This window comes from Prionailurus bengalensis, chromosome F2 (genome assembly GCF_016509475.1).
Source record: "Prionailurus bengalensis isolate Pbe53 chromosome F2, Fcat_Pben_1.1_paternal_pri, whole genome shotgun sequence".
NCBI classification, from domain to species: domain Eukaryota; kingdom Metazoa; phylum Chordata; class Mammalia; order Carnivora; family Felidae; genus Prionailurus; species Prionailurus bengalensis.
In genome coordinates, this window is record NC_057353.1 from 23,909,104 (window position 1) to 23,925,454 (window position 16,351).

At 37.0% G+C, this 16,351-nt stretch overlaps 1 protein-coding gene across 5 annotated transcripts in view; it reads left to right on the forward strand.

Annotated features, from left to right (window-relative positions):
- GDAP1 (ganglioside induced differentiation associated protein 1) overlaps positions 1–16,351 on the forward strand; it is a 46,664-nt gene that overhangs the window by 22,818 nt on the left and 7,495 nt on the right. For 2 of the 5 annotated variants that reach the window (XM_043601221.1, XM_043601222.1), the window contains 2 exons: positions 5,332–5,524; positions 15,344–15,517. In XM_043601221.1, coding sequence (XP_043457156.1) covers positions 5,332–5,524; positions 15,344–15,517 — 367 coding nt within the window. Of the gene's footprint in view, positions 1–4,411; positions 4,625–5,331; positions 5,525–15,343; positions 15,518–16,351 lie in introns of those variants that run through there. The other 3 variants (XM_043601220.1, XM_043601223.1, XM_043601224.1) reach the window with 3 other exon arrangements.

Genomic DNA, 16,351 nt, shown 5'->3' on the forward strand with positions numbered 1-16,351 from the left:
TAAACAGTAATTTAATATGACAGTTTATGCTTTAATAGAAATATGTGTAACTGTGGGGCTAATCTTCAAGAAGGTGACTGTATTTTCCTCAAAGTCTGTCACAGGCTGTGTAAAGCTTGAAAGTCCACAACTTTGGCTTAAAGCTAGCATAATGTAGTAGAAAATAATACCTTGATGAGTAGTCAGAAAAGTCACATTTGAGTTATAGTTCTTTCACTTACTATAGGATTTTGGACTAGTCTCTCAGTCGCTAAACTTATTTCCTCAATTATAAATTAGGGGCAGTAGCTGCCTTACAGGCTATGATGGGGATCAAATGAAACTGTAAGAAAGTGGTCTGTGATCTTTAATGCAAAAAAATTCTACATTTTGCCTTTTGTTTAGAAGGTATTATTAGTATTAAACACCAATGCAGTATTCAATTCACTCAGTGTTTACTGTGTTTCATGGTTGTGCTGCTGGGAAGATGTGCTAGAGAAAGTGCTCATTGTTTGAAAGTGGGCTGATAGATGCATGCATATCTACTTATTCCCTAAACACAGTGAAAAGAATGAAAAGGAAGTAGGGAGTGGTTGTCTGAGAAGTGGAGAAGGAAGCAGAACTAAAGCCGGTTGGGAAAGGTACCAAGTACAAATTAACATACAAATGTATGCATTCACAAATATACTTAGAGTTCTCCTGATCAAGACAGTTTATTAAATATTAAATATGTGCATTCAGTGGTGTGCTGGTAAATATTTAAAAACCAACTTTCTTGAAAAAAAAACAAACACATTATATATACTACTTGCTGATTTCTGTAGTGTCAATACCCCTACCATGACTAATTTCAAGTTACTAACATGGCATCCCTGAACAGGGAGTTAGGAAGGGATGCATTGTAGCACACCCTTATATATGATTTCCATCACAGATATAAGAGACATAAATAAACTCAAGAGTATAAATAATAACAAAATAGGAGTTTTGAGTTCTTGTTAGCTTTATTTTAAAAATCATTCATTTAAATGCAGTTCAATTTTACATAATTTTTAGTAATGGCTGGGTTGAACATCCAGCTTGTAAAATTCCTGAAAATGTAACCATCAGCTCTCAAGAGCCTGTATGAGCCAGAGGGAGCATAGCAATGGATATACTGGTAATTGCACCACTATGGTACTAGTTACAGTAAAGATCATCACCTCTTCTGGGAAGACCATCTGTATGAGGTGCCTTGTCTGTATTCCTACCATAATCTCCTAAATATCAAAGCAATTACCACATATGTTGAAATCTCATTTCTCTTCCTCACACTTGAGTTCCCAGTGACTATGAGTTTGAACTCCTTGTCTTCTGTATCTAGCACTGTTCCTGGGACAAGATCAACAATGCATATTGAAGAGATAAATTGACCTTTATCTGGCTGCTGTTCTCCAGGAACCCACGATCTATTATTATGGACACACAGCTACAGAATATATACACAATTTAGTCAAATCTCTGAATAAACAAGTGAATGGATAATAAATTTTTTCATATAACCTACAAGTGGATTTTAGTGGGATGGAAAATAACAGGAATTATGGATCAATGAGAAAAGATGTAACAGTTTTTTTCCTACCCCTAGCATGATTAAAACAGAACAAAACCCCCCAACACCACCATGTTTCCTTATCTCGTTTACTTAATGATGTTGTTTTAATGTTCACATCTTTAAGAGGTAAAAGCAACACATATCTGTTTATAGAAAAATTACTATATGTAGAAGCATAAAGACATAAAAGCCATTTGTATTTTATAAGATTGATATATTCTTGAGGATGGGTTAAGGCAATAGCACCTGGTAATCACAAAAAATTACAATGGCTTAGCTAATAATTGGAGGTTTGCAGACTGAGATTGGTGTGGCGGCTGGTTCTGCTTCCAGGTCCTTAGGGGCTCAATTACCCTGCAGCTCATGGCTTTGGTCATCCCTGGGATGTGGTCCCACCCCTCATGGTCCAAATCAGCATTCACCCTCCCAGAAGCAGGATGGGATAAAGAAGAAGAGGCACAGGACTAACAGTTTTCTTAAGAAAACTTTCCATAACTTGCCCTATGGGATGTCCATTACATCCCATTTATTAGAATGTAGTCATAAAGTCACATTTAGGTGCGATGGAACCTGGGACATGCAGTCTTTATTCTCAGCAGGTATGTGCTTAGCTAAAATTTCTATTACCACTGACGAAAGGGAAAGTAGAATTTTAGGGCCATCTGCTGGGATTTGCTAAAAGTTACTTCCTTAGTTAAACTGAAAATAGAAGAATAGCTAGGTTAGAAGTTATGCCCATTTTCAAGGTTTCTGATGCATATGTATGAATTTCCCTTCAGAAGCTATGTATACGTTTGTACTCCCAAAGACATCTATGAATACTTAACATTAAACACCCACACAGTAATGGATCAGTTCATTCAGTGTTTGCTATATGGCTTTGTGGAAGATATGATAGAGAAAGTACTCAGTGTTTGACAGACCTGAGATTTATTGTGAGAATGCTTTCAGCAGCAAGTGACAAAAGAGCTGCCAAGAGTGTTGATTCTATTCAGATAGTGAGGCGAGTGAATTAAAGAAAGGTAACTGTATAGTATTTGTTGGAAACTGAAGTTGAAGAATTTAAAAGGAAGTTTTTTCTGAAGAGGAATGGAAATGGAGGATTATATAGGTAGTTGTAAAAATTTTGAAAGTATATTATGTCCTCTTAATCTCATGGAGGAGGTTTCCACATATACTTTCATCAACCGCTATATTCCAGGCAATATCCTAAGTGCTTTATATACATTCTCTTACTAAATTCCCACAGCAGCCATATATTTTTATATATCCATATTTTACACATGACAAAGTGAAGTCTCAGGAGAGGTCAAGTTAGGGGTGGAGCCAGAATTTAAACCTCACTCTGTCTCATTTCAATGTCTTACTTTTCCTTCTTCTACTATAAAGAGTGAACTGATTAAAAAAAAAAACAACAAGTTTGGTAAGGGTCATTTTGCATATTGAATTAACATATTAATTAATTTATTAACCCATAGCTTATATCCATAAAAAGACATTTTAAAATCTTTAAAAATTATAAAAGAATTATAGAGAACAACAGTGAAGTGTTGTAAAGGGGAGGAAAGACCTCATGAGATTTTGTCTTTCCTTTTTGACCTGAGTTGCATACTTGCCTCTCTTTTTTTTTTTTTCATTTTTTTTTTCAACGTTTATTTTTATTTTTGGGACAGAGAGATACAGAGCATGAACAGGGGAGGGGCAGAGCGAGAGGGAGACACAGAATCGGAAACAGGCTCCAGGCTCTGAGCCATCAGCCCAGAGCGCGATGCGGGGCTCGAACTCACGGACCGCGAGATCGTGACCTGACTGAAGTCGGACGCTTAACCGACTGCGCCACCCAGGCGCCCCATTGCCTCTCTTTTCTTATAGAACCTTGTGTTCATTCTAAGGCTGACAGTTCTCATCTCTAGTGTGTTGTCTATTTATATTGTTGTCTCTGCCACCAGACATTTCTTGAGTGCCCGGTCTTTGTATTCTCAGAGCCTACTGCATTGCTTGGAATGTAGTAGGTGTTCAGTAAGGATTTACTGAATGAGTTATACAAACATTCATTTTATGGTCATATTAACACATTGGCTAATGGAGAATTTTTATTAATTTAATATTATGCCAAATTTTAAGAGGTCTACAATGATAACTAGTATAAAATTATGGTTTTCACTCTGGCTATGAAGAGGATATTATAAAGCAACCGAACTTGTGAATATTATTGTCTACATCATGTCAGGCTATTTTGAGGGTTTAACATTGTATTTACTTATTTGTCAGGAAAACCTTATGGGTTAAAGAGAATTATCACCTCCACTTCAAAAACCAGTACATGAACCCGGGTAGTTCTGCTTTAAAAATTCTGTGTTTAACAACTAGGCTGTTTTAAGTCGTCGTTGGTTATGAGATCTATTATCATTTATTATTATTCCTTTGCATGACTCCATAAGATCATCTTCTAATGAAAACTCACGGATCTTCACCCTGTTTTGTCAACCAGAGCTTCCTCTCCGCTTGGGGCACAAACCCTCCAAGAGGAAACCTAAGTATCCTAGGAAGTTGCTGCTTTTATACGTGAGCAACCTCTACTCCACCCTACCAAACCAATGAGTAATTTGCACTCAACATTATTCATTACTAACCTTAGTACTCAGGGACTCTAATTTTAGATTATTTCCCCAAACACATCCACTTGCGCCTTCCATGTGTCTTCCACACGCCAGACTTCCAGGCGCGCAGACACGCCCGCATCTCGGCGGACGCGGCGCTGCAGCTTTCTTGCCGGTGAAACTACACTTCCCAGTGGTCTGTTCGTCCGCGCGAACCCATCTTTCCCGGATCCGGGCGGCAACTCGGAAAAACTAACGACGCTTTGCGGGGCAGTGTGGGTGGGAGAAATAAAGGGCCGACGGGCAAGGCCCTACTGTACTCGCGCACCCCAAAATGGCTCGGAAGCAGGACGAGCAGAGAGGGGGCGCGCCCTTGATGGCGGAAGGCAAGTCGGACGCGGAGGTTAGGCTCATTCTGTACCACTGGACACATTCTTTCAGCTCTCAAAAGGTAATTACAGGCCTCTGCTGGGGCGGGCGGCGCGGCTCGGGTTTCAGCACCGGGACAGCTCCCTCAGGGCTCTCTCGGGTACTCCGGCGCATCTGCAAGCAGGCCTCTAAAGCCCTAACTCGGGCAGGCGCTCCCTGAGGGCAGGGATGCGCGCTGTGAGGGAGCACGAATGATCAGTCTGGGATGGAAAGGGTATGACTCAGGCTTTGCCACTCAGGAGATGCGACAAAAAACAAAAAACATCACTTTAGGTATTCGGCCAGGAGGCCTTGTCCCCTGGGCTTAGGGGAGTGAGGCAGAGGGAAGTTCCTTCATGCAACCGCATGCATAATTTACAGTTCCTTCTTTTACTCTTTCTGGTACGCATTCGCTCTCGTCAACAAGGCCTAGCACATCTATATATCAGATTCTTGTCTGGGGAGGACACATAATTAGGTTTAGGACGCAAAGATAGTAGTGGTGATGGAGAGTCACTGTGGAATAAATATAGCCAGAATTATTTTCATTCCTTATTTTATTATCCTAATTTATATGAGTAAGATGCTAGAATATATCTCACTTGTTAATTCCTAGACTAGGAATAGTTAAAAAGAATGTGGAGAATATTAATAACGTAGGGAAGCACAGAAAGTCTGCTTAATGGTATCCAGGATGTCATTTAATTCAAAGCCTACATGTGTTGTAGTAACCAGTGTGAACTCTTTCAGGTGCGATTGGTAATTGCTGAAAAGGCATTGAAGTGCGAGGAACATGATGTAAGTCTGCCCCTGAGTGAGCACAATGAGCCTTGGTTTATGCGTTTGAACTCAACTGGAGAAGTGCCTGTCCTTATCCACGGGGAAAACATTATTTGTGAGGCCACTCAGATCATTGATTATCTTGAACAGACTTTCCTGGATGGTAATGTTAAGGCTATTTGTGATTTCTTGGATTTACTTTCAACACAAATATATATGTCCCCCCTTCCTTCTCCCTTCCTTCCCTCCTTCCTTTCCCCCTCCCTCCCTCCCTTCCTTCCTTTTTTGGTTTTATGATGATGGTTTCATGCTAAAAACCTTTTCCATTTCCATAAGCACACAAATATAAAATAGGTCAATACCATAAATTTTATGTAAGCCAGTGTAACTCTTAAAAGATTTTATATAAACTACAAATTTTAATGTTGGAACTTTCCTTTTAAATTCACTTCCAAAACACCTCTGTAGGTGTGTGGTTTGTGGTGATGAATTTTTAGCCTCGAAGTAAAAGTTCATAATTATTTGAAATGTACACTATGAAAATAAGCTTTATATAGTCTACCAAATAGTTCCACCTTAAACACCATAGGAGAAAAAAAGAGGAATCAAATGTAGGCAGGGGAGAATAGAATGTTGGTATATGTGGAGATCTTTGCTCTATAGTTTAAATTTATATCTTTTGTGAAGAATTTTAAGACTTAACTTTGTAAAATGCTTTTAAGTAATAATCATTTATTGACATCCTGTTTTATGTCAGGTGCTTTATAATTCTGTTATATTTAGTCTTCAAACGAACCCATCTGAGACAGGCATGATGGACTAGTTATTCCCACTGTACATGAGGAAAGAGAAACAAAGCGGTTGCCTTTGTTTGGTAATGCAGATATTTAATGGCAGAGTGGGGCTGGGATGCAGGTCTTTCCTATCCATACCTTCATGTTATACCAGCTGTCTCCCATAGTCATTGCCACTTGTATATCATCTTGCTTGCTCCTGATGACAATCCTTTGAGATGAACTATATCTTGAATATTTGCCAAAGATCATATAGCTGATCACTGGCACAACTGAGAGAACAGAAGGCTCCTAGCTTTCAGCTGAGTGCTCTTCTGAAAAAGAAGCTACATGAGATCTAGTTGCTTTCCATCTGCCACTAGTTACATTGATGTTAACTGGGCAGGATAAAACCAGAATATAACCCCACATTACTGGAAACTAAGAAAGGAACTTACTAGGCTAAAAAAGTGCCTGAGGTACTTAGAAGGAAAATAGGTATGGGACCTAAAAGTGTGTAGAGGGAACCCCAGGGAATTAGATTGACAGTGGGCTGCCCCTATTCTTATTCCGAGTGTTTGGTTTCCTAGGATTCTGATTGGAGGTTTTAATTAGAGTTGGCCATTGGTGTAAACCAAAGAGTTATTTTCTTTTTAAGATAAAAAAAAAGTTTATTTATTTTTGAGAGAGAGAGAGAGAGAGCAAGAGAGCGAGCAGGGGAGGGGCAGGGAGAGAGGGAGACAGAATCCTAAGCAGGCTCCACACTGTCAGCACAGAGCCAAACACAGGCCCAAACTCTTGAACTGTGAGATCATTATCTGAGCTGAAACCAAGAGTCAAATGCTTGACTGAGCCACCCAGGCACCCCTAAACCAAAGAGTGTCATGAACTGTTTCTCCTTTTTAATTATTTCCTATTCTTTATATCTATATGCTGGGGACAGTACTGAAAATGGTGGCAAATTGATTTAAGACAATTTTTCTCAACCTTGAGCTTTTTGGAAATGGACAGGTCTGTTAAGTAATTTGTATTTCTTGAGAGAAGTGGTTATAATGTGAATAAAGCAAAATCATGGTATAATAATTCTGTTTTAAATCATCAAAAGTCTCCAAAAGATACATAAATGGAAAATCATACTTAAATATCTTGTTGGCATCCTTTGAACTACTATTGCTAACCATTCTCCACTTCTTCCTCCTCTTCTTGCATTCTTTCTTCTCTAAGATATTCAATAATGTAAAATATGTTACTTTACAACATGGTAATGATGATTATTAGGCTTTCTTAAAGTGTTCGTTAGGCTTTTTCTTTTACTTTGATTGTATAAAAACAAAACTGAAATACATTCTGAGCCCTACTCAAAGAAGGGAAATATTAAATTCTTCTTCTTACTACTTATGGAATCAGAGGAGAAGGCACTGTGGGCTAAATGTTAAGATGAAAATATGGAAACTAAGGACTTTAACTCTGGCTATACCAATAGAATAAACAATCAAGGATCCTAGCTCTTAGTCTGAAGTTTTGGCTAACTTGTTGCATATCCTTGGTGACTTGACTTCTCTGTTTATCCTCTTAGATTAGGTGATAGAGCTTTATCAATTGCAGAGATAAAGCAAGTCCAATAAACTCTTACTTCACTCTTTTCTCTTTCCCAGGAGATTAGTCACTCCATTGGGAAGAGTTAAAAGAAGATTAAGGGACCCCAAACCCTTAGATATGAAGACAGCAAGAAAACAGTTATATAAATGAAGGCTAGTCTATTTAATTCTTTTTTAAATGTTTATTTATTTATTCTGAGAGAGGGAGATAGAATGGGGGAGGGGCAGAGAGAAAGGGAGAGAGAGAATCCTAAGCAGGCTCCATGCTAAGTATAGAGCTTGATCTTGTGAACCCCGAGATGATGGCTTAAGCTGAAACCAGGAATTGGATGCTCAACTGACTGATTCACCCAGACTCTCCAAATGAAAGGTAGTCTACAGATGAAGTTTATCCCAAAGTATTAAAATAAAAAATAAACATGTGTGGGTTATCACAATTATCATTAAGATAATTTATATTTGTCATTAAGAACTTATGGATATTAGGAAAAGAACCAGACAAGACAGATATTACTATCCTAATTGTCAAGGATGGGGTAAAGTGAATTCTAGCAATCCTTGCTACTTAAAGTGTGTTCCATTGACCAGCTGCATTGATATCACCTGGAACTTGTTAGAAATGCAGACTCCTAAACTCTACTACAGATCTCTTGAATCACAATTTGCATTTTAACAAGATCCTTAAGTGATTCATATATAAAGTTTCAGAAGCACTAATGCAAATTACTGTGTGTTAATTGCTTAAGCTTTAAGCAGCACTATAAATTACTTATATATACACACATATATAATTTTATATATATCTATACACATATATAACTTTTGAGTATCTCCGTTAAAAGGAACCAGCCTAAGTTTTACATTACTGAAGAATGGCTTTAACACCTAAAAAAAAAAAAAAAAGAATCTATTGTGTACTGGGCATGGTTCTAGATATAACGTATCTTGGTTTAAGTAGAGCACTTCAGATTGTCTCAGAAGATACCCTTGTGGAACGAAGGACCAAATGGCTGATAAAAGTGATGTACATTCAAGCCACCATATTGAAGAATATTTATTTATAAATGTCTTACACATGTTGCCCATTTAGCTAAAGATTTATCCTATATAATTTTATTACATTTATTTCAATTACTGGTAGACCACGGTAAACACCATAAGGTCAGAGGCAGTGTCTGTCTCACTAACAGCTGAATCCCCAGTTCTTCATATAGTGCTTCATATAAGCTCTTTAACAGGAGCTTAATTAATACTTCTGAATGATTAAAATGAATCATTAAAATGATTAAAATGAACTTTTGAAAATAGACGTGAGCCTGGACAGGGATCTCTACTGATGTCCTTATAGGTTTCTGTTCTCTGACTTGAGCCTAACAATTCTATAAATGACTTGAATAAGACATTGTGGAGATAAGGGATGACAAAAGCTGGGATAGTTAATGGCTAGCTTGTGAAATGTTTGTCATGGAACAATAAAAGGGAAAAATAATTAAGATGAAGTTTAACAAGACTAAATGTAGTATGTGAATTTTATTTTTAAAAATCAGCTGCATTAATGAAGGATGGGAGACCTAGCTTGCTAAAAAGTTATCAATAATTTAAGCTAATAATAAAAGGCTGGTATGATCTGAAGTTGTTTTAAAAGTATAGGTTCTATCTGGAACATGGCAAATTGTGAACTGGTCAGAATATGCAACATTTTGTTCAATTATGAGTGGAACTTAAAAGAACATTTACAACTTAGAATAATGAGTGAATTGATTTCATGAGATGTATAGTTGCCCATGGTTATAAGAGGAGACTTTAAGTGAATTTATTCACCTGAAGAATAGTCAACTGGTATCTCTTTTGCTGTTATTTGTCATACCTTATTTGCTTACCAGCTAGAAATTGTACTAAAAATGATGGCTTGCTGACCTGTAGACATTTCTCAACATTTGTATATAATCGCTATTTACATCCTTATGCTTTTGGGATAAGTCCATTAGATAGCTAATAGTATTAGGGGAGAAATCTGGTAGCCAAGGCAATCTTTTTCAAGTCTTAGCCTAAAAATAGTTAATATCTAAATTGGATGATGGCTTTTTTTTTTATTTGAAAGAAGCTATAGATGTAGATATCAGTGTTATTCTTGAGGTCAGAACATGGGTTAAACAAAGAATTTAGAAGTATTCAGTTATGGCTGCTCAACCAAGGGCTGGTGAAGAACAATTTCTTTATTCTTTTAGTAGCTATTTTTTGGGGGTGTTAATTGGTGCAAGGACCTGGAATATTTCAAAGATTCCTAATCATTGGAATCTTACTAATCTAAAAAGATAGTTTCATTCTATAAACTTGAAAATAATATCAAACCTGTCTTTACTACATGCATGTGCTATTACTACTCACTTTTACAGACTTTTTCATGTACATGACACCTGTTTCTCTTTGTGCATGTAAAGAAGAGTAGATATATTAAGGCATGAAATTCATTAAACTAGGTAAGGCGTGATATGAAGCAAACTAGGGAAACTCAGGAACAGTGGATATAACAATTGAATATATGCACTATTAATATAGATTTAAAAATCTGGATATTTCTAATACTGTTCATAACCTCATTCAGTGAATTTAATCTGACCTCTAGATAACTTGAAAAAATGAGTATGAAATAACTACAAAATACTAGAACATTACTATTTATTATTGCCAAATGACTCAGTGGTAACTTGGAATCAAGGATCTCATATGGTGATATCAAATTTTGGTAATTTAATATAGAACAGTACTCTGAAGATCATATCCGATACCTTAGGTCTGTATATACATCATTTATTCTTAGGAAATGGAATTTGGTTTGGAAATAAAGTATTCTGGTATGATATTAAAATATTGTATATAAGTCTCATTAGGAAATATATTTTGTAGATAAAATCTTTGTCAATATCTATTGAATATCAACTCAGATTTTTAAAAAGAACATTAATTCTGAAGTCACTGTTACATTAAAAAGTTATTTATGTAAGGGTTTCCAATTATTCCAATTATACAATATTTTTGTATATTAATAAATCCTCTCATAAATAGTTGAATTACTTTATATGTATTTTAGCACATCTACTGAAATTGTAGACTAGCACACTCTAACCAAGTGTGGAGAAAATATGTGGTAAGGAAAAGAAAATGAACCTTTTAAAACTCATGATTGTGCCAATGAAAGTGGCTTTAAAAAGTAACTTTTTCTCCCCTCTTTGATTTGTCCAATTTCAGTGGACAGGTAGGGGTGTCAAAATGCAGAGACTCTAGTTCTATATTATGTGCAAACAATAATTGGAACAAACTGTCTGATAAAGGAGTTTTGCTCCCAATTACAAATGTTTCTGTTAAAAGCCTTAAATACCAATAAAGAGAAGTTAAACATTTAAGGTATAAAGCTTATTGAAAATGATGGTATAAATTTGTCTCTGTCTCAGATCATGACTGCATATAGTGAACTTCTATAATTTGACATTATGTGTTTTTTCCTCATCTGTGTTTGGATTTGATTGTTCTCATTCCAAAGTTGTAACAGCTTTGAATTGTAGTCAGTTTGTAACCATAACTTTTGCCTCAGGTTATAACTTATTTACATTATTATATTTTTTTAATAGCCTGGTGTTTGACTAGTTGAAGGGTACAGTTTTTTTCTGCTACATGATGCACACTTTCTTATATATCGATGTCATCACAAAGTGATCTAATAAGTAAAATTAAAAAATCAGCAAAGGGGTAAAGATAGAAATGAGGTCTGTTTTCATTGAACTACTAATAGAAAGAACTGAAAATTATTCAAATAGACCTAGGGGGAAGTCTTTCTTGAAAACAAGACATAATTATGCCTTCTTTGTCTGCCATCACTGGGGAACGTAGGAAATCAGAGCAGTCAATGTAGTAAAATAATGGAAGCTTAGCCTGTAAGACCCTAAATTCTTTTAAATTTTTGCTCTTGGGTAAACAATGTAATGTAATATAAACAATGTAATTTTTTTTAATGGCTCAAGGCCATGGTTATTCTACAAGGCAGTATAGGGACTTGAGAATGTGGGGAACTGTTTGTCCCTGTTAAATAGCTGCAGAACACTTGCACTGTGTCTTTTCTTTCTGGTTTTAAAAAGCTATGTTTTTCTCTCGTTATCTCATATTTCTGCTTTGTGTCTACCCGTCTGTTTCTAATTTGCTGCCAAAATTTTGGTGCAATACAAGACCTGCCTTTGTCCCCTACTCAGTTCTTCTAGGAAGTCAGGTCTTCTGCCAATTTATTCATTTATTCTTATTTTTTCTTCCAGCTTAGTCACTAATCCTGGTTTCCAGTACAGCAACCCTATTCCCTAATGCTGGAAACTCTTTTCAATGCCTGCTTCTTAAAAGTCCCCTGATTCCTTGCCCTGCCCCTTTAGGCCTTCTATTGCTTTTGCTTTTTCGCTCCTGACTGAGGTAGAATAGCAAGAACAGTTTTTATTTATTTATTTATTTATTTATTTATTTATTTATTTATTTATCTATCTATCTATCTATCTATCTATCTATTCATTCATTCATTCATTCCCTACACCCAATGTGGGCCTCAATCTCATGACCCCAAGATCAAGAGTTGCATAGCTCTAAGCTAGCCAGGTGATCCCTTTTCTTCTTCTCCTTCTCCTTTTAGTGTTCTAACACAAATGCTTTATGGAAGGATTGAAAAATAAAATAGAATGAGAGAGGGAAGATCTGTATAATTAAAAGGAAAATCCCAATTGCTTTTTGAAAAACTGTTTCCAGAGGCAGTGGACACTATTGTGCTTTGGTGTTGAGGAGGACAATGACAACACATGGCAGGTGTTGCTCTGGAGGTCCTGGAAGAGAGACCCTGAGGCTGCATGAGAGCTTTGGTTCAGTGGATATTTTATGGTCTGTCTGACAAAGTGTTAGAGGAGATAGTTGTATTGTAATGGTGCCTTGAGTAGAAGAAACTTATTTTCATGGATTTAAACATTTATATTCCTTTGAGAACTCAGGCATAGGCAGATGGAACTTCCCCAGAAAGCAATTACTAGACAGTGTTTTTCCTGCTTTTATTCACTTTCCCAGAAGGAAGTGGTATGCTCTTCTGAAGACATGCCCCAGGCCTGGCACCAGAAAGTAGCCTGAGCCACTGGCCATAAATTTAACCACTTGTAAGCATTTTAAAATACTGTACCATTTTTGGTTATTAACTTGAGGTTTTTGGACCCTCAGAGCAGTGGTTCTTAAACTGTTTGGTTTCCAGGCCCCTTTATCATAAAAGTTATGGAGAACACTGGAGAGCTTTAGTTTCTGTGGGCTGTATCTATCAACAGTTACCAAATTAGAAATTAAAACTGAGAAAAATTTGAAACACGCAAATACATAAGCCCACACCTCATTAACTGTCAGAGTGATGGAGCCATCACATGTCCTGTAGCCTCTGGAAAACTCTGGTGTATCCTTGAGAGAGAATAGGAGTGAAAACCAATTAACATTGTAGTATTACTATGAAAGTAGCTTTGACTTTGTGGACCCCCTGAGAGTGTCTTGGGGAAGCCCAGGGATTCTTAGACCACGCTTTGAGAACTGTTGCCCTTAGTGGCCTATGAATAGCATTCAGGAGATTTGAGATCCTAGAGGAGAAAAATTATTATATCTTTATTTTCACTAATTTCCAACAGAAACATTACTTCCTTTCATTTCTAGTGTAGGGATAAACCACAGCAATTGATCAGGAGTGCCTGTGACTTTGTTACCAATAGAAATCACAGGTATGTTCATAGCATATCAAGTTATTGTAGATATCTTAAAAATAACTTATGCTCATAATTACTTTGAAATTATTGTAGTTATTAGACCTGCTTCTAGATATTGTTAATGTGCTAAAAAAGGCACCCATACTAATGTTTTATAATTTAAAAATAATTTGATAAATATATTTCAATATAATCAATTTCCTTTGCAATCCTATGTCTTGTATGCACTTAAGGACATTAGGTTAAGACCTCTTTAGTATTTCAAGGGCCTGAGAAGGACTCCAGTCTGTTGTCCTCATGGAGATTTATACCATACATTGGTTGGGATGTTAGTGATAAAATGAAATCCTCAAAGATCACCAAGGAAAGTGTGCTCTAGTTGGGTAAATTCACTGTTGACAAGCAGTATGTGGCTGACACATCATTGTCAGTTATTCCAATGTAGATTTCAGAGTTGGACTTCCCAGCAGGGAATTAGATATTTGTGTGCTGGTTTGAGGAGTAATCCATCTTATTTTTTCTTAGAGAGTCAGAAATAGTCTGTTGGCTTAAAAAACTTGTTCCACTTGGATTATGGCATTATGAGATCTTGTCTGAAATGCTCTGCAACCAACTCTGAATTGTCAACATTTATAAATGAGTGTGGGGTGCTCAAAAGGATTCTAAATTAAATAACCCAAACTAAGAAATAAATTAATAAAATTGAGGCTGTTCTTTTTACTTGTTGGAATAAGCTTGTTGGCATTTTTCAGGGCCTGTTTCAGGGTGAAAAGTAAGAAGTGATTGTGAAGGGACATAGCCCTGATCTTTGGATCATTTGGTTCATATTTATTCTTTTTAGATAATCTGTGAATTGTGAACCCTTTAGAGATGTTACAATGATGTTATAAGACAGAGCACTGCATTAGGACTTACTGACTTTAGTTGTTGTTCTGCCTTTAATTAGCTGTGGGATCTTGGGGAGAATGCCTCAGCCTCTATGTATCAGTGTCTTTGTTAACTGCTGCAAAGCTTCTCCAGCTCAAACATTCTATAGCAACTAGAAATTTGGGAATATATTCATTAGTTGAAACTTACTGAACATCTACTATGAGCCAAACATTATATTAGGCACCGGGAACTCAACAGAGAACAGTACATGGTCCCTGCCTTCAAGTAGTCTAGAGTTTAACCAGCACATGAGGATTCATGCAGAACCCACTTTCTAGAGATAAAATACTAGAAATTCATGGTGAATTCTGTGAAGATTGTCAATTCACATTCACCTAGCATCAGCAGGGCCACTCTTGGTATTAATTGGAACCTCAGAAAGAGTGGTCCTTGTTTATCTTTCCATAATGGTCTTTCATTCACCTAACCAACCTCTATCAATGGCCTAACGTATAATGGACACTGTGGTAGACCCTAGGTCATAGGCTCCCTGCCCTGAAGAAGCTCATGGGTCAAAAAGATACAAACAACTAATTAAGGTGATAAGGCTATGAAGGCATACGTACAAGGTATTTTGCATGTACCGAGGAGGTACATTTGACCCAATCAGATATTGGTGGTTGTAGGATGTTAGGGAATGTTCCACAGAGGAGTTGGCATAAATAACTGGACCTTGAGGGTTGAGTAGCAATTTGTAAGGTAGAGAAGTGAGAGAACTGCAGTGTGATCATCGTTTGGGATCTAGCCTCGTACATCTGCCCATTTCAAATTTTGAATATCTGGGCGGGGGAGATACCATCTTTTAAATGCCTTGATATAATATTGAAAACATTGATGAGGAAATTTGGGTTTTTGATTTTGCTTTTGGATGTAACATCTCATTTGTAACTTTTTCTTCAATGTTTGTATATATGTTTTTTAGAAAAAACACCCAGGTTAATGCCTGATAAAGGAAGCATGTATTATCCACGGGTACAACATTATCGAGAACTTCTTGACTCATTGCCAATGGATGCCTATACACATGGCTGCATTTTACATCCTGAGCTAACTGTGGACTCCATGATCCCAGCTTATGCAACCACAAGGATTCGCAGTATGTAATCCTTAAAGACTTGGAATTCTGTCTCAAGTTTCTTTTAATTCGTTTTTGAGACCTGGCACATCTCATGAAGAACTGGGCACAGGGTTGTTGAGTTTGTTGCATGGATGCTCATGTTACAGATTGATCCATGCACTAGATTAATATGTGCTTCAGCTGTTCAGCTGGACTTTTATCATCTATAGGAGCTGATTTTCCAGCTCTTAGTCTTGAGGGCCACGTTTGGATAAAACTCAGAAAAGAGGCCTGTGGAAAAGAAAAGAACATAACATGTTCTAACAGACATGTGGACTAAGAATCATGAAATCTGGAAACTGCTGGGGATTAAGGGGAACTGAGTTCACATTTCTTGTCCTTAATTCTTGTTTCATTACGTGAGGGAGCCAGACTGCAGGCTGTGTAACCATTAGTCTACCTCTAAATTCAATGATTTGGGATTGATTTGAGTTGTGATAACCAGCTCTCTCCTTTTCTGAGGACAGAGTATGGTCAGTGCATGGGATGTGGAGAAGGAGATGTGCTCTATGGCACATGTGACTGGGATAGGAAAGTAAGGGAAGGTGGCTGTGGTCGGACTCTGGGGATGTTTGACTAGAAACACTCAAATGCAGATCTTCTAATTCCAGAAACTACATTCTTTCCATTACATCATATCTCACCTTTATAATTCTTTTAATGTTACTTTTCTTTCGTTTTGTACTTTTCCACCTTTTTCTCCTCTTCTTTCCCCGTCCTCCTTTTCCTCTTCCCACTTTACCTTCTTGTTCCTCCTCCTTCCCTACATAAATACTCATTATATGATTTGAAACAAGTGTTCTGACTATAATT